The following is a 21,950-nucleotide window of genomic DNA, read 5'->3' as shown; positions in this document are numbered from 1 at the left end:
GATGTGACACTGTGCTATGATAGCTAGGTGATAGTTAGATGATGGGACAACATGTTAAGATGGTAGCGAGATGATAGTCAGAGGATGTGACAACTTGATAGCTAGAGTAGGCATAACTTTATCATTCTTAGTCATTCGGTTTGATATAGTATCGTAAATTAATAGTATATGACTCTCTTAAATGACTTTCCCAGGTCTCCCTTTGGGAAATAGTTATTCTGACCTTAACGGGACTTAAATAAAGGTTAAATAGAACATGACGTGTGTTGTAGTTTAGTCCGGATCCCAAATGGCACCCTATTCCTTATATATGGAATAGGGTACCATTTGGGACACACTCATACAGTATGTGACTCACCATGTCCAGGAGCAAGTAGACAGATTCTCTGTTCCTTGTTGTGGTTTTGTCAGTCTCCTGGCCGATCTTCAACAAACTGGAGGAGGCAAGCTGCACAGGAGAGAAAGAACAAATTAAATCAGATTTTTTTGTTGTCCAGTACTAAGCTTTATCTGTGTCTGGGGAAACCGACCCTGAAAGTGTAGAAGCACTTGTGTCTCTTTCCATCAGTTTTACAATGTTACTGGACATTTAAAGTCTATAACACAGTCACTATGAATAACCCCAAACCACCAGTTTACCATTCTAAACTTGCCATGTGGGTTCAGCTTTGACACATGGATTTAAACACAGCATTTCAAAGAGGACCTGGCTTGGGCTGTGTCTCACATGGTTTCAGATGGGAAACAGCACTAAAGATTTCAACACTGTTATAGTAATACATTATTGGAACACAATTAAAAGCAACAGGACATTGAGGAATAATTCCAATGGAAATACATAGAGGGGAAAACAAGGTTAGTAGGTCGCTGTGCCCTCCCCCTCAGCAATGCCGAAAAATCACTAGTCATGCAGAAAAATTCATTTAAGATATTAAAATAAAAATGATTTAGAATCACAGAAGGTTTATGGAACATTAATGTTTTTAAATCCTGGTTATGAAAATAAAAAATTATCCTGCCTTTTCCCACATTGTGTGTATTTAAACATGGATGCGTCCCAAATAGAACCCTATTCCCTACATAGTGCACAACTTTTGATGCAGGCCCAAATAGAGAATAAATATAAAACAGATGAAGGAAGAGAGCTGCTTATAATAAATAATTAAAAAGGGTGAAGATAAATGTGTGGTATAAACCAAATGGACTATCACTATAAAACGTACTGCGAGGAACTCTTTGAGGCGGTCCTCGATGCTGCCCTTGTGGATGGTGAATAAAGCTGCAGCGATCTGGTTTATAGCTTTAGCCAGACAGTGGATGTTGTTGCAGTGACCTGTGAAAGGATGACAGACAAGAAGATATTAGTGTCTCGACTATGTCTTTAAACACTGTGGGTAAAACGGTCTACTGTATCTCACAGCTCTGTTAACAAGGACAATTATGAAGGAACCATATCAATAAATATAACAACAAATGTCATAGAACATATAATATACATAGAACATATACTTCATGTATCTAAGAACAGGTACCTTGGATAGCAGGGCTATACTGGGACATGACGTTGCTTGCCAAGGTGGGCATAGAGACCGCCACAAAGACCATCAGCAGGCACGCTATCTTGTACTCTTCCTCCGGACTGATGTTCTCTGTTACCAAAGAAAGGAAATGTCCGTTAACACCATCAGGGGGATCTATTATGGATATTATCCAAAAATGAAGACCCTCTAGCCAAGACAAACTGCATTATGGCTCCCTAATTAACTGTAATTTATATTTACAGGACTGGGAGGGGATTCAACTATGTGGACCCAATAAGGGGTAGGTGTGCCTCCCAAATGGCACACTATTCCCTATGGGCCCAGGTCAAAAGTAGTGCACTACATAGGGAATAGGGTGCCATTTGTGACACATACGAGGAGATGAGGTTGAGGGTTGATAACTATTTTGAAAGTAAACAGAGGTTTGTATAAAAACAGCCGCGGTGTATAACAGAAATGTCTTCACTGGCCAAAAGGCCCCCAGGGCTCTTAGTAGCTCTGAGTTAAAACAATGTTATTTAGTATTTTCCTTAGAGCAACAGAGAGGGGTTGGGAACTTGAGGAGAGCCATTGGCGTCGTCCTAAATGGCACCCTTTTCCTATATAGTGCAAAACTTTTGACCAAACCCCTATATATGGGTTGGGTGCCATTTCGGATGCGCCCAGAGAGGAATCTCTAGTAATAAGGTGCCATTTGGGAAGCAAACTAGGGCCCATTTGTGCACTATATAGGGAATTGTTGGGTGCAGAAATTGGACTGGACTTTGTGGATAAGGCTGCAGGCTACATGACTTGACAACTTAATACCAGTGTGCATAAGCATCAACATGTCCAAATGTTACCTAAACAAATGCCTGGCCTATCTGTTGCGATTCTGAAATTGGCAGGACGTATTTATTTTTCATTTATGAAAACTTTGATTTTGACTACAGAGTGGAATGCAGTTCTAATGCTTGTCCAACTCTCACGCTCTCTGACATGATCGACAGATTACTTTTCAAACTGTGAGATTTCAACAGTGAGTCAGTTATCCCTTTACACAGCATGTGGACATGGAACTGAGGCTATGAGGCATATGAGTAATAGTCATCATTTCAGCTAAACAACTTAACATACACTACATGACCACAAGTATGTGGACACCTGCTCGTCAAACATCTCATTCCAAAATCATGGGCGATATTATGGAGTTGGTCCCCTCTTTGCTGCTATAACAGCCTCCACTCTTCTGGGAAAGCTTTCAACTAGATGTTGGAACATTGCTGCGGGGACTGGTTTCCATTCAGCCACAAGAGCATTAGTGAGGTCGGGCACTGATGTTGGGCGATTAGGTCTGGCTCTCAGTGGGTGTTCTATTTTATCCTAAAGGTGTTCGATGGGGTTGAGGTCAGGGCTCTGTGCAGGCCAGTCAAGTTCTTCCACACCGATCTCGGCAAACTATTTCTGTATGGACCTCGCTTTGTGCACGGGGGCATTGTCATGCTGAAACAGAAAAGGGCCTTCCTAAAACTGTTGCCACAAAGTTGGGAGCACAGAATCGTCCACAATGTCATTCATTGTATGCTGTAGTGTTAAGATTTCCCTTCACTAAAACTAAGGGGCTTAGCCCGAACCATGAAAAACAGCCCCAGATCATTATTCCTCTTTCACCAAATTTGTTGGCACTATGTATTAGGGCAGGTAGCGTTCTCCTGGCATCGGCCAAACACAGATATGTCCGTCGGACTGCCAGATGGTGAAGCATGGCGGCGAGCTTTACATCACTCCAGCCGCCGATTGGCATTGCGCATGGTGATCTTAGGCTTGTGTGTGGCTGCTCGGCCATGGAAACCCATTTCATGAAGCTTCCGGACAGTTCTTGTGCTGACGTTGGTTCCAGAGACAGTTTGGAACTCGGTAGTGAGTGTTGCAAACGAGTACAGATTATTTTTACGCGCTACGCGCTTCAGCACTCGGCAGTCCCGTTCTCTGAGCTTGTGAGGCCTACCACTTTGTGTCTGAGCCGTTGTTGCTCCTAGACATTTCCACTTCACAATAACGGCTCTATCAATGGGTGTGGCTGAAATTCACAAATCCACTCATTTGAAGGGGTGTCCACATACTTTTGTATATATAGTGTATGTGTCCAGATTTCTCAATTGAGGCTTAAGTCAAATTTTATTTTTATATTTTATAAAAGTTCAAAATGGTATAATACACTGTAGTTGGAGGAAACATGGGAGAAGTTGATAATCATGTTATTCAACATATGAGAAAATGCTCTTGAAAGATTTTGAAGAGATTTTCACACTTCCTAGAGAGCGCTTCTTTGTTTATATCCATTCAGCACCGTTCACACCCTCTTAAGGCTTAGCCCCACCCCACCCACGTAAACACGTGTGAGTCAGCATGGCATTGTCCTCCAGAAAGTAAGTCTCTCTACTTAAACCCAGCTAAATTTAGGGAGCTGTAGCAACACTTTTGCAGTTGTCCATAGCTATATCTTTCCAAAAAATCTGCGGTAGCAAAGATGATCTATATACTAACTAGGAAAGCTCCCATTCTGTAGACAGAACCCTGTGACATGACAGACCAATCAGGACTCATATCTCGGGATGGCCAAACACAATCATGACTGTTATGGGTATACTTGTCATCGGCAAGGACTAGGGAGTTTTTTAGGATAAAAATAAAAAGAATACAGCTAAGCAAAGTAAAAATACTAGAGAAAAACCCGGTTCTGTTTGCTTTCCAACAGACACTGGGAGACAAATTCACCTTTCAGCAGGACAATAAGCAGGACTTAAAGCACAAGGCCAAATATACACTGGAGTTGCTTACCAAGATGACATTAAATGTTCCTAAATGGCCGTACTACAGTTTTAACTTAAATTGTCTTGAAAATCTATTAAGATTCTAAAATGGCTGTCTATGGTGCATCCTATCTCACCTGACTTCTGAGAGGAGAGGGCCACCACTAAGGCAGGATCTATCTCACAGGGCAGACCTGCTGCAGATGACAGCTCATACACATTCATGGCCACCTTATGATCAACAGAGACATAAAGGACATCAGAGAATCAGACTGCTTCAAACACAATAGCCATTCATATATAATATTCATAATTATATAGCTATGCCACTTAGCAGATGCTTAAATCCAAAGAAATGTACAGTACAATGTATGTGTATGTGAACCTTGTGGGACTTAGTATTCTAATGAGATCCATGTCAGAACTAAACCCACAACCTTGACCACATTAAGCTTAATTTAAAGGTCCTACTGTGTCTCTCACCTTCATGTCGGTCTCTCTTGGAATGTGATCCTTGAAATCCTCCACTGAGCTCACCAGGAATGGGATGTGGCAGGACAACACCTGGTGACAAGAAGAGGATCATGCTTTATTTCAATACAATGACAGAAATATTAAATTAAACTAACTTTGGCATAGGGTGTAATATGAGAAAACCAGCTTGAGACCGATCAAAATAATTGTGTACTTTATTGTGTATATGATGCCATTCAAGTTGTTGAAAGTTAAAGGGCCGACATACATCTCGGAGTGCCTCCTGAGCAAGGGATCGGAATGAGAGGATGACTCCGATGATGGTCATCCGTTTCAGAACACTGTCGACTGCTGTAACACCAAGACAAAGAACATGCAAGTCTCACAGACAACTGACATGTCTCTAGTCATTTTACAGGTATGCAAATTAGACTAAGGTGTTTTGTTATGTCACTTTTTCCCTTCTGCAGCCATAACCAAAGCCATGTAGGCAGAACAGTACTATGGGAGAAATGTATATGTTGCTTATTTGGACTTGGCAGCACTGAGCCTTGTGTCTGTCTGGCCCAGGAAAACTCTGACCAGGCCAATATAAATACAGAGTACCCACATGAGAGCTTCTTGAACAGAGAAGCCATGTGTTCAGGCTTGTCAAAGCTGGTCCTCATCTGGGTCAGAATCTCAACGTTGTCCACCACCAGTTTCTGAGGAGAGGAGAAGAATAATGAGTTGAGGGAGAGGAGTAGAAGTGGGAGAGTGAGAGAGCCTCCTAAGTGGTGAGGGGATTATTTGGGGAATCAACTAGTGATCCTAATTCCAAAGACTTTCCCCTTCTTTCGCACAACAGGAAAAGGCCCTTACCATCAACAGATGGTGCACTATGCGGGGGATCTTACAAATGTTTGTCCCAAATGCCACCCTATTCCCTATATAGTGCACTACTTTTGGCCAGAGCCTATATACTGCACTACCTTTGGCTCTGGTCAAAAGTAGTGCATGATGGGCTCTGATCAAAAGTACTGCACTATGTAGGGAATAGGGTGTCATTTGGGATGCAAACAAAATTAGAAGCCTGTACTTTTTTTGCGATGGGTGTCTTGGCGCAATGTTCAGGCAGTCATGTGTGCGGCTCACAATGGGTTGCATGCTTTCTACTTGTTCAGTTTGCTTTGAGAGCGTTCGCCGATAACGTGTTTTGTGTTAAGTCATTTGATGAACATGGCTTGGTTTGTACAGAGACTGAATAAAACCAATGCTTTATTCCTACATCTGATTGTGAATCAGACACAAACATATTTTATTTTCACAAATTGCTTTCAGAAGGGAAGGGAAAAGTTTGCATGTTAGAGAATAATAAATATGTGCCAGCGCTACGTTCCAACACTAATGTGTGCTCTAGAGTAAAATACCAATTATATTATAATCTAAAGAACCGTTTGAAAAAAAGGTCATAATATCTTGTCAGCCTGCTGCAATAAAATTAAATAGTACCCACAAAACACCAGTCTCAAAGTCAACAGTGAAGAGGCGACTTCAGGATGCTGGCCTTCTAGGCAGAATTGCAAAGAAAAAGCCATATCTCAGACTGGCCAATAAAAATAAAAGATTAAGATGGGTAAAAGAACACAGACACTGGACACGAACTCTGTCTAGAAGGCCAGCATCCGGAGTCACCTCTTCACTGTTGACGTTGAGACTGGTGTTTTGCGGGTACTATTTAATGAAGCTGCCAGTTGAGGACTTGTGAGGATTCCGTTTCTCAAACTAGACACTCTAATGTACTTGTCCTCTTGCTCAGTTGTGCACCGGGGCCTCCCACTCCTCTTTCTAGTCTAGTTAGAGCCAGTTTGCACTGTTCTGTGAAGGGAGTAGTACACAGCGTTGTACGAGATCTTCAGTTTCTTTGGAATTTCTCGCATGGAATAGCCTTCATTTCTCAGAACAAGAATAGACTGATGAGTGTCAGAAGAAAGTTACTTGTTTCTAGCCATTTTGAGCCTGTAATTGAACCCACAAATGCTGATGCCCCAGATATTCAACTACTCTAAAGAAGGCCAGTTGTATTGCTTCTTTAATCAGCACAAAAGTTTTTAGCTGTGGTAACATAATTGCAAAAGGGTTTTCTAATGATCAATTAGCCTTTTAAAATGCTAAATTTGGAGTAGCTAACATAACGTACCATTGGAACACAGGAGTGATGGATGCTGATAATGGGCCTCTGTACGCCTATGTACAGTGGGGCAAAAAAGTATTTAGTCAGCCACCAATTGTGCAAGTTCTCCCACTTAAAAAGATGAGAGAGACCAACAGGTGCCATTAATACAGGTAACGAGTGGAGGACAGAGGATCCTCTTAAAGAAGAAGTTACAGGTCTGTGAGAGCCAGAAATATTTCTTGTTTATAGGTGACCAAATACTTATTTTCCACCATAATTTGCAAATAAATTCATTAAAAATCCTACAATGTGATTTTTTTTCTCATTTTGTCTGTCATAGTTGAAGTGTACCTATGATGAAAATTACAGGCCTCTCTCACCTTTTTAATTGGGGGAACTTGCACAATTGGTGGCTGACTAAATACTTTTTTGCCTCACTGTAGATATTCCATTAAAAATCAGCAATTTCCAGCTACAATTATCATTTACAACATTAACTATGTCTACATTGTATTTCTGATCAATTTGATGTTATTTTAAATGGACAAAAACATGGAAATTTCTAAGTGACCCCAAACTTTTGAATGGTAGTGTAGATCTATTAGGACTGATTTTGGTGCTAATTTAGATGTATTAGTCTGGCTAGCTGCTTTCACAACACAAATTAATTTAGTGTCAGTCAGTTAGTCAAGTGTCAGTCACTTAGCAGTTAGAGGATACCAGTAACCCACACTGCCTCTGTTCTGCTGTGGGTCTGTTTCCAGGGGAAAACTCTGCTTCTGGAAAGACCCTCTAACCTCTAATGACTCATACTGCCAAGGCTTCATCTGAAATAGCACCCTATTCCCTATATAGTTCACTACTTTTGACCAGATCCCATAGGAGACCACCATAGGACCCAGGTCAAAAGATGTGCAATATATAGGGCTCTCAAACTCAACTCTGGACCCCAAAGTCAGTTCCACTGCATTTTTTCATTGTTCCCCTCTAATCAGGGACTGATTTAGACCTGGGACACCAGGTGGGTGCAATTACTTATCAGGTAGAACATAAAACCAGCAGGCTCTGAACTTCGTAGGGTAAGAGTTTAATACCCCTGATATAGGGGATAGGGTCGCATTTCGGATACACACTAAGAATTATAGAAGAGAGAAACCTGTGTTCTTTAGGCACCAAAAGGAACAAACCTGTCCAAAACAGGGGACAGACTTTCTGGAAGTGTGCAATAAGAAATGCTAAATGTATTTCATATTTTGCTACGAGGTGCCCTAATGAACATGACCCAGCCTGACCTGGGTTAACCCTGGATGACCTCTACCATTAACCCTTGATCTCTGTGACCCTCTGTCACCTTGAGCTCGGCCACCTGGGAGGAGATGTGCCACATGAGGCTCTCACTGAGGAACTTCATCCCATAGGGCCCCAGCAGCTCCGACAGGGACCGCATCTCTGAAAAGAAGAGAAGAAGAAGAAAATAGGAATAAGATGACTTTATTGCCCAATACGTCCATGAATGACCTGGTGGTCTACTTTAATCCAACCCATCCAACACAAGGTCATGGAAATGTTCTGTCATCTACTGTCTACTTTTTGTTGGCTTGAATGTTGCTATGGCTATAAACACAGTTTAAATATTCTAAGTAGTAAATCATTACTCATACTCTCAGTACCATGAGTCTATTGGTGTCTAAAAGGACAGCATAACTTACCTGAGATATCAGAGTATTCCTCTGCATTGAAGGTGAGCTCGTTCTCCGTAGGTAGGTTGACAAAAGCCTTCATGGCTGGGAAGTAAGCTATGTGTCCGTTGCTAACTTGGCGCAGTAAAGTCTCCAGATACCTGTAGTACAGAGAGAATGTATGGCTTGTCATGTTGGTGGTTATCTGATGGAATAGAAGGCATGATCAAGGCTGGTATTCAGACCAACCCAGATGAACAACCTGCGTACTGCGATAGACTTTTAAAGGCAATTTCTCAGATGTTCACAGAGACCACGTTCATCGCAGATGTCGGCTCAAGCAGAAGTCACCATTCAAACTCAATCGCAGTGCACAGGACATTTACCTGCGTTGGTTTGAATCAAGGCTCAGAGCTGTTATTCTCAAACAGACAGAAAGTGGAAATTCATATTGTTTTGTGAATGTATTCCAGTTGGTGAAGAGGCAAGTGATTGGTTGGTTGGTTGGGGTTAGGAGGTTAAGGTTAGGTGGTTAGGAGGTTAGGGTTAAGAAGTTAAGGGGTTAGGACTCACCAGTTGGTGTAGAGGCTAGTGATGGTTGGTTCTCCGTGACTGTCCAGATGTTGTGTCTGCTGCAGCAGCACGTTGTTGAACACCCTGGTGATATCTATCTGAACATAGTTCTCTATGCTCTGGAGCACAGTCATGTAAGCCCTGACACTGGTCAGCAGCTCAGACGGTTTGGCTATCTCCTGGGTCGCTTGGTTATACATGGTCATCCCCACGATAGACCTAGAGATGGAATGAAACAGGATCAATCTGTCAATCAATCTAGAGCAGTGGTCACCAACGGTTTTTAAGGCAAGATCACTTTCTGAGTCAAAATGCAAGCCAAGATCTACCGTAATTTTTTTATTATACATGACTTAAAAACGTAAGCCTATGCAGCAACATTACCCTATTAAAAACGGGGTTGATGAGATTTGTGCAGTAGGTTATAGGCCCAAAACCTTATCACCCCATATTGGCTTTGCTTGAATTGCTCTGCCAATGCATTGTTGTTCTTCTCAGACAAAAAAAAGAAATCTACATTTGAGGTAGGCTGGTAATAGATCAGTTGTTGTATTACTTGTGAGGCACAGCTGAGTGAGCATACATTTAAATCATTAGCTTTTTTATTTTACTGGGCTGATGGTGCCTGCATCTGCTGGTCAGTCTTAGCGGAGGGAGAGAACAGCAGACTGATGGTCCGCCTCTCAACGTCCTTCTGCTGTCCCTTTCCTCCACTGACACTAACCAAAAAGGGACGCAGTCTTTCAGCTGATGGTGAAACTCGAGTCACAACGCATTATTTCTGCCTCATGCACAAATGAATGTTGTTACTCCTATGACCAGAGAAATTGAAATATTCCTTGATATAAAAATTTGCCCAAGCTGCTAATAATAATAACAACGCAAGCCTATAGATACACTTTCCTACTCATTCATTGCAGCTGCAGTGCTGGTTGTAACGTGAGAGGAAGTAGGGAGAACGTGCATTTTATGTTTTAGGTTTATAAAAGAGTTAAATAGAAAGTGTTGATAGTGCTGACTAAGAACTTAAACATGAACTCACTCATAAAAACAGCATCTCTTTGCTGTATTAGTTGACAGTCTCTCTCTGGTCATGGTTTTAAACATTTTGAAATCTCATTGTATTAACTTTGCTGTAGCTTTCTTTTGTGCCTGCAACATTACTGCAGACACGGTAATCTGAGCCATCTGAATGGCCAGTGGTAGGCCTATAGTGCACTTGATTTGCTCCCCCCAGGCCCGCCGGGAAGGCAGTTTGAACCATTTTCATGTCTCAAGGTACAAAATGGGAACACGTTGCCTACCCAGTGCGCAGGGCAGCTGAATCAGGTGCACCTACCTCCAACAGTATAATTCGCTTATCGTTGTGTTTTTTACAGAGGTGTTTGGCGATCGACTAGGATCTGTCCCAGTCTCAAATCTCTGGAAGACTGAAACAGATTTCCCTCAAGAATTTCCCTGTATGTAGCGCCGCCCAGTCACTGCCATTGAAAAACATCCCCACAGCATGATGCGGCCAACACCATGCTTCACTGTGGTGGTCTCGGGGTGATGAGAGGTGTTGGGTTTGTGCCAGATATAGCATTTTCCTTAAGTTTGGGGAGTCTCCCACATGCCTTTTGGCGAAGACCAAACGTGTTTGCTGATCTAGAGCATGATGACCAATTCTTTGCAATTCACTGACAGAGGCTGAGAGGGCGTTCATATTGTCCTGGAAGTAGATATTTAACCGGCAGATCCAAAGGTTAAGGTTAGGCATATAGGGATCAATCAGTCAATATAATGTATTTATAAAGTACTTTTTACATCAGAAAATGGTGCCTGTTAGTTACATGGACTCCAGGGAGTTTGGGCGAGTCTTCAACAATGTTCAACAATGGCTGTATTGTTTTCCCCAATCCCTAACTTTTCCATATTTCTACGTAGATAACTTGGTTGCGCAGCTGAAGGTGTGGAGCAGGCAGATCGGATCAAACATGGCAGGGTTTAAAAACTATGGCGCCTGATCGATCATTAGGAACATTTAGTTATTAGCATTTTTTCTCATCTGTCTGAAGTGTGCTGGGAACTGGGAACATAAGGGCAGTAAAACTTTTATCCTGCGCTGACCTTAAGGAGCAGAGCAGGGCGTAGTGGTAAGTGGCGGTAATAGGGTGTGTGTTTATGTGCATGGTAATAGGCCCAGTGAATGCCTTTGTATGTGTGAGCGTGCCGTTGTGTGTTAATGGTAATAGGCTCTCATATCTGGGAAGCACGGGAGAAGTTCACGGCCCAGGGGAGAGGGGTTAGCCAACGTCACACACACACACACACACACACACACACACACACACACACACACACACACACACACACACACACACAGAGGGGCCAGCCAAAGCACATACGTCACAACCCTAACTCCCACAGAGGAAAATACCTGTTCCTCTCCAGCACAATGTTTATTTCATTGGACCGGTCAGGCCCAATTCTGGACGCGCGTCAAAAATCACTCTGATCCCAGAAAACATGTCTGCTGGACCAATAAATCACACAGATAAAATCATAAACCCCTGAGAGGTTTTTTGTTAAACTCTGCCTTGGGATTGTAATTATACTGAACAAAAATATAAATGCAACTTGCAGCAATTTCAAAGATTTTACTGAGTTACAGTTCAAATCAGTCAATTGAAATAAATAAATTAGGCCTAATCTATGGATTTCACATGACTGGGAATACAGATATGCATCTGTCTGTTGGTCACAGATACCTTAAAAAAGGTATTGGCATAGATTAGAAAACTAGTCAGTATCTGGTGTGACCACCATTTGCCTCATGCAGCGCGACATCTCCTTTGCATAGAGTTGATCAGGCTGTTGATTGTGGACAGTGAAATGTTGTCCCACTCATCTTCAATAGCTGTGCAAAGTTGCTGGATATTGGCGGGAACTGGAACATGCTGTCATACATGTCAATCCAGAGCATCCCAAACATGCTCAATGGATGACATATCTGGTGAGTATGCAGGCCATGGAAGAACTGGGACATTTTCTGCTTCCAGGAATTGTGTACAGATCCTTGCGACAAGGGGCCGTGCATTGGCATGCTGAAACATGAGATGATGGTGGCTGAATGACACGACAATGGGCCTCAGGATCTCGTCACGGTATCTCTGTGTATTCAAATTACAATTGATAAAATGCTATTGTGTTCATTGTCCGTAGCTTATGCCTGCCCATACCATAACCCCACCGCCACCACTCTGGTGGACATTCCTTAAGTCAGCATGCCAATTGCACGCTCCTTCAGACATCTGTGGCATTGTGTTGTGTGACAAAACTGCACATTTTTAGAGTGACCTTTTATTGTCCTTGTATCTTTGTAATGATCATGCTGTTGAATCAGCTTATTGATATGCCACACCTGTCAGATGGATGGATTATCTTGGCAAACGAGAACTGCTCACTAACAGGGATGTAAACAAATTTGTGCACAAAATGTAAGAGAAATGAGCTTTTTTTAATGGAACATTTTTGGGACTTTTTATTTCACCTTATGAAACATGGGACCAACACTTTACATGTTGAGTTTATATTTTTGTTTAGTGTAATATCTACAAATGGATCACAATGTTCCTTGATTTATAACAATAAACTAAGCCTCAATGCCTTTCTGCAGGAGATAATCAATGGATTGGTGTTTGGGGGAGGAGAAGCAAGTTTCATAACTGACCAGCTAACGTTACAACACAGTGGAAACAGAGAGAGAGCAGTCAGACTATCTGCAGGAATTCACCCATAGCCTCCTGTGAAGACTGGTATTGTAATAAAAGAGTGGACACCCTGAGTGTGTTTGTGTGTTCGTGTCCGTGTGTGTGTGTCTGCAAGCACATATGTGTACTCACTTGGTGAAGCGTATCTCCAGGTGTGAGGTGAGGTACTCCCTAGGAGTGAAAGTGTGTTCCCATATCACCATGTTGGGTACGTAGTTGATGGAGAAACACAGCTCGGACAACGCCGTGTGAAGCTTATCCAGGCTAAGAACACACACACACACACACACATCAGTTAGGCATTAAAACCTCATTTCGTTCAGATTAAAGGGGAAATCTGTGACAGAGCAGATGGATTAAATTCCTTCAGCACCACAGCTACTGTTGTTTTTACACCCCCCTTTTTTGGCTCAGACCTGAATCTATCTATCTATCTATCTATCTATCTATCTATCTATCTATCTATCTATATATATATACACACACACACATATATATATATATACTAGCCCTGCTGGTGGTCTGTTTCTATGTATCTTACTGGAAGCTAGGAGTAGAGTCGAGAATTAGGAGTAGAGTCGAGAATTAGGAGTAGAGTCGAGAATTAGGAGTAGAGTCGAGAATTAGGAGTAGCGTAGTATAATAAGCAAGAGGGCAAGTGGTGGAAATATATTTTAGCATGCTATTATTCAAACACAGTGGGAAATAAAGTTTGACCAGGGCCCATACTAGTGCACAATGTAGGGAATAGGATGCCATTTTGGACGCATGTAGACCATGACTTGCAAAACCATCGATTAATAGTGTACTGTTGAAAACATCTGAAAGTGGAGAGGAGGTCATGGAGTGCAGAAGTGGGGGAGGAAGTGGCCAGGTCTCTGTGTTTCAGGCCGCTTTCCAAATTTGTCTTTCCTTTATTCCTCGGAATTGGAGGAGAATATCCAAGGTTCCATCCCCGTGGACGTTCTCCAATTTGTTTTGAGAAAGAGGAGAGGACGAATCGAGTAAAGACACATTGGGAAAGAGTCCCTAACCTTACTGAGGGACCCTACAGAGTATACACTACTTACTTGGTGACCAGCAGCCTGTTTTTCCTCATGCTCTCTACTCCAGGCTTCTCTCTCTCAGGCTCGCCTTTCTTCCCCATCTGCTTCTTTGACTTCTTGTTCACCGCCTGACTGATGGTTTTGGCACAATGTTTTGGCAGCAGCTACAACAGGAGCAACAGGAAAACCCCTTTAACACCCACAGACCAATAAGGAATGAAGTGACAAATTATATTTCGAAAGCACTTAGTTGGAACGTGCACAATTTAGGCTATATTAGCCTACAGTTGAAAAACTTAAATGGCTAGTGGATAGGTTCAGTTCCAACATATGAATCAACAAGTTATGCACTCACTGTAAGCCTAAATCACTAGGCCTAAACTGTGTTTGGGAAACGGCCCTTCAGAAATTATAATAAATTAGATGGTTATGGAATGACACAAGCGGTTATGAGAGCAGACCCAGACCCCTCGCTCCAAACCCCTGATTAATTCATCACCATGACAACATGCACTCACCTGGTTGCTTAGCATTAGTGCTGAGTGATTAACCGAAAGGTATTTAAAACAACTAACTGAACAACATTGGTTAAATTATTTGAATTCCATTTAGTTTAGTTTTTTTCTGTGAGCTGAATGTGCACATTGCGCTGCATTTTCTCTAGAGATAAATCAGATTATACATGAACGGTGCGATGTAGTAGGAAGTTGTAGTTTCCAACAAGCCAATGTTCTACATAATTTAGGGCAGAAAATGTGATAATTAGCTTGACCATAATCAATTGCGCGCCGACTTGTCCAGTCTGTGTTTCTTTTACACCCGCTACGTAAGAGACCAGAAGAATGCGCTACACAGAGACCAGTTGCCTCGAGAGGTATTTTTACCTGAAAATACATGATACTTCAAGAGGTATTTTGACCTGAAAATAGAAGATACTTTGAACGGTATTTTGACCTAAAAATACATGATACATGATACTTCGAGAGGCATTTTTACCTGAAAATACATGATACTTCGAGAGGCATTTTTACCTGAAAATAAATAATACTTCGAGAGGCATTTTTACCTGAAAATACATGATCTAAGAAGTGATTGATTCAGCAGGCATAAAAGTATGCCTTATTTTACATTGAAGAACTACTAAAATGTTGATTTTATCACAGCATAGGCAGCAGCTTTATAGAGATGACAAAAACGTTTATATTTTATTAAAGTAAAGTAATGTGAATAAATTATGGTTAATAAGTGATAAGCAGTAATGGGCAGTCACTACCATCATGGGACTTTTATTCATTGTTGTATTCTGTGTTATTACAGCATTTAACACTCATAATACATACTGTAGTGCATTAAATGTTTACAAAAAATGTTTAATGACATCAAAAATCTTGATTATTTTTGAAATAATCGAACCAAAACCGAACCGACTTCAAAAAGCATTTATCACTACTTAGCATGGACTGTGATTAATCACCATGACAACAGAACCTCACCTGGTCGCTGAGCGTGCATTGCTCGGTGCAGATGTCTGTGATGAGGTTGCGGGCCTGTTTAGCCATTTCATCCAGAAACATGTTGCACAGGGACAGGCTTCGGTCGCCTATGTGGTGCCTCTGTAGGAAGGGAAGAAAATGTTGTTATCTTGGGGAAAGCTACACTATATATACAAAAGTATGTGGACACCCCTTCAAATTGGTACATTTGGCTATTTCAGCCACACCCGTTGCTGACAGGTGTATAAAATCAAGTACACAACCATGCAATCTCCAAAGACAAAGATTGGCAGGATAATGGCCTTACTGAAGAGCTCAGTGACTTTCAATGTGGCACCGTCATAGGATGCCTCCTTTCCAACAAGTCAGTCTGTCTGATTTCTGCCCTGCTAGAGCTGCCCTGGTCAACACTCACTACAGTTCCAAACTGCCTCTGGAAGTAACGTCAGCACAAGAACTGCTCGTTGGGAGCTTCATGAAATGGGTTTCCATGGCCAAGCAGCCACACACAAGCCTAAGATCACCATGCGCAATGCCAAGCGGTAGCTGGAGTGGTATAAAGCTCACCACCATTGGACTCTGGAGCAGTGGAAACGTGTTCTCTGCTGTGAGGAATCCCGCTTCACCATCTGGCAGTCCAACGGACAAATCTGGATTTGGTGGATGCCAGGAGAACACTACCTGCCTGAATGCATAGTGCAAACCTTAACGTTTGGTGGAGGAGGAATAATGGTCCACATACTTTTGGTCATGTAGTGTATATAGGAGATTGGCTGGTGGTTGTGCAGTAGATGGTTTGGTGAATGGCTGTTTGTTAGCCTGGTCCCAGATCTAATTCCATCAGTAGATGTCATTGCCAAACAGATCTAGAACCTGCTGTTTGTAGGAAGAGATGGTCTGAGTGAACCTGTCATTCATAGGTAGCCAACCCGTAACATTCCCCACTGACCAAACAGTATACACTGACACACTAAAACTGGTCACACACAGTCCCCACACACAACTCTGGTCAAACAGTGCATACACCCTCTAAGTTGCGAGAAAAGTCTATCTGATGCTAAGACTGACCTTTGACTGAAGTTCCGTGATCTTAGTTTTGTTCCAAATGGCACCCTATTCCCTATATAGTGAACTACGTTTGACCAGGGCCCATAGGGATCTCGTGAAACGTAATGCACTATATAGGGAATAGGGTGCCATTTGAGATGCAGGCCTTTTACTGTTACTATAAACTGCTGTAAAAAGTTTTCTGTGCAAGATGGAAATATTCTTGGAAACATTTAGAGCTTTTCCAACATAAATAACTTTTGCAGCTGTCCAAAGCTGTGCGGAATGGACATAGGAAGAGGAACATTTTGAAGACATGCTGAGAAAGGGAGTTTTGTGTTTGAATAAGTGAAATCCAAGCCTTCTATGTCTCAATAAATCTCTTTTATTTCTCTAAGTGCACTCAGACAGCTCTTAAGCAAAAGGCTCTCCCTTGACCACTTTGCTCGGCCACATGAGAACGCCTATTGTGCCACTTATTGTGCCGCCTATTTCAGTACCGTTTTTCAACCAATTAGGAGTGAAAATATGTCTTATTTACCAAACTAAATGGATATTAGAAGGCTACATGTTTGTTAGGAACAAACACTTCATGATATGTGCCCGGTGTATTTCAAAAGAGAGGGAAACAGAAATCTGTTGTGGAGCTTGTGTGTGCTGAGGGCTTTCACATTCCCCCTGAGAGTAGCTAGTAGATGCACCAGTGTATGGTTCAATTACAGATTTAATAAATCATGCTTTTCAGCCCTCTGCTTCTCGGTACACATCTGGGTACATTGACCACAGCTCTGGACGCTTCGTTCTGCGACATTCCACAACCCACAAAAATTTGCTGTGACTTTCCTGATTCTCTGTTGACTCCATCCTGCTGCTCTGGTCACATGCCCTAACAGCATGGAAGGAAACACAGGTTATGTCACAAATGGCACCCTATTCCCCATGTAGTGCAATACTTTTGACCAGTACCCATGTGTTCAAAAGTAGTGCACTGTTTCGGGAACAGTGTTCTATTTGGGATGCACCATGGGCCCTAGCAGCACTGAGACGGAGCTGATGGAGACCTACACACATGCAGCCTCCCTCCTCCCTCCCTCCAATCCCCAGGTGCAACACTGACATTATTCAGTGTGTGAGGCATCCTGTGAAATGGCCTGCTTCTCTGAGACTAGCAGTCTCCATAAGTGCTAGAAAACTACTGCATGAGATGAAACTCCAAATTGAATAGGTTGCTACTGCACCAGGAGCTTAACCTAAGATTCCAGCTCTTGGAAAGAGATCAAGTCAAACTTATTAGTATACATACAAAACATTTTAAATCTTTACATTGCAAGTATAATACACAAACATGTCTGGGTTCATTTAATAAACATGTATTTTATGTATTAATTTACCCATTATTTAAGTAGGAAAGACCCTTGAGTACCTTTTGACATTCAACTAGGAAAGAATTTTGAAAACTTATTTTGCAAGGCCGATCTGATCAATTAAATATATTAGTTATTTAGGTTGAAAATAAGATTGTTTCCTAAATGACTAGATCCCAGAGTGACCAGCCAGACCTTAGTGATGCTTACTGTGATGTTTTGTGATACGGTCGTTACATCATATCTCAATGCGACACTTCACTCACCTCCTCAGGACAGAGCTCATGAGTGCAGCTCATGAAGTGGGTACAGAGCAGAGGGAAGGAGATGGAGTGACGAGACTGGGAGGGCAGCTCCAAACACTGCTGGAACATCTTCTCAAACGCACGACTGTAAAAGCTATCAGAGGCGAGAGAGAGAGAGGAAAGGAGAGAGAGAGAACAAAGGAGAGAGAGAGAAAGGAAAGATATTAGAAGAGAGAGAGAGTAAATAGGGAAGAAAGAAAGGGGGAGAGGAAAGAGCATGAGCTGCCAACTTCATCATATATCTCTGGTCCAATAATACCTAATCTGTCCAACCATCTCATCTCCTGTCCTGACCTGTCTACACCAAACATAACAAAGAAAAATAAAATAACAAAACCCCTAACAGACAGTTAGTTACCATGGGGTTTTATAGGATGAGTGATGGCTCTATAGCCTATTACCTTTTACTATGTTTTCCTTGAAAACAATTTTTAACTGGATCCAATCTATTTGTATTGATGTTATGCATTTTCCTGTGTTGCAGTTTTTACTTTTGTATGTATATTTGATGTGTTTTTCTTAGTATTTTACTGCTTCAATTAAACTACCCAGCAATAATTCTTAATGTTTCTCTGAATTGGAGTCCCAAATGTAGAGCCCCTACCAGAAGATGGAGAGACTATATGACCTATTAGTTTTTACTATGTTTTAAATGTCTGTGTAACTGAACTGAACATGGAGGTAAATGTAAATGTAGACCCTAAAAGAATAAGCCCTGTGGAAAACGTATTGTACAAGTACACTCCCTGGACATCAAGCTGCCTCAAGCTATGGAAACAGATATATGCTCCTGCCCTCTGGGCTGTCCTGGTTCGTTTATTTACCAGAATATGGAGAGGTCAGATGTCTCCACCAGCATCTCCACCAGGGAATCCACCATCTTGGTGTGGAATATAATGGTATTCATCATCTTGCCCAACTCACGGTGGTCTGCGATGCCCAGAGAAGCCTTGGACACACTGGTATAGGCCTAACCAAGGGGGAAACAAGGCATTATTGGTATAGGCCTTACCAGGAGAACACTTTCTTTGGAGACACTATTAAGGTCAGCCCAGGGGAAAACAAAACGTATTAACCCTTAACAGTTCATCATTCTTTACTCATGTATGCCATGTTGTTTCCAGCTGAAGTGGCTTTATATCTACAGGACCAGTCCAAAGTTTGGACATACCTACTCATTGAATGTTTTTTCTTTATTTTTACTATTTTCTACATTGTAGAATAATAGTGAAGACATCAAAACTATGAAATAACACATATGGAATCATGTAGTAACCAAAAAAGGGTTAAACAAATAAAATATATATTTTATATTTGAGATTCTTCAAATTAGTCACCCTTTGCCTTGATGACAGCTTTGCACACTCCTGGTATTCTCTCAACCAGCTTCATGAGGTAGTCATTGTTTGTATCATGTAGTTTTAAGTTTTCTGACAAATCATATTCCTATTAGTAGCATTCCTTTCTCTCTTTCCCCAAAATTCCCCCTTTCCTAAGAATCAAATAAAAACATGATCCGATTTAAATTTGGAAGTCAGTGGGAGTCTGGAAGGAAAAGTGTGGTTGGATGAGTTACCATGTCATTAACATCTAAGGAAAGATTTCTGGGAAGATGTCTGTGTTAACTTGATACTTGATACTACTGACAATGGCCAAACAATACAATTTCCTCCCAAAGCAAGACAGTATGCAAAACAGATACTCTGCAGAGTTCAAGACATTGCTTTCTTTGATCGTGGAGATCGTAAAAAGGAAAATGGCCACAGTTCTGAAGCCCTGAAGCAGCGATGCCATCAGTTATTTTTTTGGAGACCAAAACTACATCCCAAATGGCACCCTATTCATAGTGCACTACTTTTGACCAGAGCCCTATGTAGGGAATAGGGTGCCATTTGGGGTGCCATTTGGGACACACGCCAAGGGCAGTGAAACAGCTGTGTTACCAGGGCACAACGAGTCCTTAAAGAATCCAAGTCCAAAAATAAAGCGTGAAATCCATCAAATAAAAACACACACACTTTTTGGAAAGAAGTGATTTCGAGCTACACAAGTGTGAGAAAATGCAGCGAGAGCGTTGACTCGAACATGTTCCGCTGGTTCTCAACATCTCTAAAATGCCTGCCAACTAAAAGAACGTTTGATGCCAACCTGGTACCACAACCACATAAAGACATTTAGCAGGTGCTAAACTCACACAACCACCTGTGGTTCAAATGTCTGAGAAAGGACAATAAATAGAAAAAGTAGGCAAGAGGAAAACTTAAGAGTAAGAGTATTGATATTCAAGGCCTATTTTGAAACTTTAAAGTGCTGTTGCATGGTTGTCACAATGCCATAATCAGAACATAAATAGAAAACAGCACTGTGGAGAAAGGAGACATGAAGAAAGACAGACGAGAGAGAAAAATAAGGGTTAGGGTTTATCTTCTCTTCCCTCCATCCAGTCCAACTGTGTCTCAACCAATGTATGCTAGTTGGAGTTAGATGACATGAAAGACTTTGTTTAGATTAATATCACTAACATGACATCACTGTGGTAATGGCAGTTTGTATTTCTCATCCAACACGTTCACTTAATGGATCACACAAACAGCAAGAGTTTCCAAAGTAAAACTATGAACGATATTTTTCTTCTTGAAAATAATGAAAAGTACTTAACAGAAAGGACATTGATATGGCTTATGACAAAGTCTGTCTGCCAGAGTGCTGAAATGGCTCACATGGCATGTGGGTTATGGAAGGAGAAGAGAGTACCTTTAGAAGAAGAGTGTTCTTGTGGAACACAGACTTAGGTTCTGATCCAAACATTAATCTTTCAGGACTAAGAACTCCATCTTGATAAATTAGGATTATTCACTGTCATATTCTTACTTACAACCAGCTATTTTTAGGGATGACAGCAGCACCTGAATATGTAGGCCTATATTGTATATATAGCTAGCTGTTCATACATTTGTCAGCTGTTCTTGTACAAGATGTTTAAATACTTCCTGAATTGTCTTTGTCCCTGGCAAACACTGAACCAAAGATGCATAGTGAATAAACCAACGTCCTGCTTCTTGGTATCTGAGCAGTTCTGTTTTTTCTATCCTAGTGTACAGCACGAGAGGCTGTCTGTGAAGGGTGTAGAGCAGCCAGTAGAAAAACCATGAGACTTGAGAAAATAGTTGTTCAGCTGTGTTGGGAAAACAGTTCCCATTCCACACATGGAAGCTTTTCTCTTTTCCCCCTGCCTTCCCTGGCCTAATTTACCGACTAAACTGAGAAACTTTTCCAAGTTGAAGCATTTCTTGCCGAGGCCCTGAGCTGAGATCAGACAACATCTCAGAGGGAACTGATTGGGATGGCCATGGCATAGCCTCTGTTCCAAATGGCACCCTACTCCCGATGAAGTGCACTACTTTTGACCAGGGCCCATAGACCTAGCCCATAGGGCCCTGGTCAAACGTATTGAACTATACAGGGAATAGGGTGCCATTTGGGACGCATCATGAAAATCCATCTGAGTGGAGGGCTGGGCCAATCGGACAACGGTGGAACAAAGAGTCGACCAACGGATCAGGGAGAGTGATGTGGGTCCCTGGCAGCAGGGGTGGTTGTGATGATCTCAGCAAAGTACTGAGGAGCCAAGCATGGTTGAGAGAGCAAGAGAGAAAGAGAGTGAGCGAGACAGGGATAGATGGGTTAAGGGATGGGTTAATAGATGAGCAACGATTCTTAAGCAAACAC

At 41.8% G+C, this 21,950-nt stretch overlaps 1 protein-coding gene across 7 annotated transcripts in view; it reads right to left on the bottom strand.

Moving 5' to 3' along the window:
- LOC139401784 (nck-associated protein 1) overlaps positions 1–21,950 on the bottom strand; it is a 57,637-nt gene that overhangs the window by 1,977 nt on the left and 33,710 nt on the right. For all 7 annotated transcript variants that reach the window (XM_071145791.1, XM_071145775.1, XM_071145760.1 and 4 more), the window contains 15 exons: positions 19,046–19,191; positions 18,183–18,315; positions 15,506–15,625; positions 14,037–14,176; positions 13,099–13,230; positions 9,215–9,433; positions 8,672–8,802; positions 8,314–8,411; positions 5,418–5,511; positions 5,076–5,158; positions 4,817–4,897; positions 4,471–4,564; positions 1,533–1,649; positions 1,224–1,333; positions 359–448 (listed from right to left, as the gene is read on the bottom strand). In XM_071145791.1, coding sequence (XP_071001892.1) covers positions 359–448; positions 1,224–1,333; positions 1,533–1,649; positions 4,471–4,564; positions 4,817–4,897; positions 5,076–5,158; positions 5,418–5,511; positions 8,314–8,411; positions 8,672–8,802; positions 9,215–9,433; positions 13,099–13,230; positions 14,037–14,176; positions 15,506–15,625; positions 18,183–18,315; positions 19,046–19,191 — 1,788 coding nt within the window. The remainder of the gene's footprint in view (positions 1–358; positions 449–1,223; positions 1,334–1,532; positions 1,650–4,470; positions 4,565–4,816; positions 4,898–5,075; positions 5,159–5,417; positions 5,512–8,313; positions 8,412–8,671; positions 8,803–9,214; positions 9,434–13,098; positions 13,231–14,036; positions 14,177–15,505; positions 15,626–18,182; positions 18,316–19,045; positions 19,192–21,950) is intronic.

This window comes from Oncorhynchus clarkii, chromosome 3 (assembly GCF_045791955.1).
Source record: "Oncorhynchus clarkii lewisi isolate Uvic-CL-2024 chromosome 3, UVic_Ocla_1.0, whole genome shotgun sequence".
Classification (NCBI taxonomy): Eukaryota; Metazoa; Chordata; class Actinopteri; order Salmoniformes; family Salmonidae; genus Oncorhynchus; species Oncorhynchus clarkii.
This window is presented reverse-complemented; position numbering and strand designations above follow the sequence as displayed.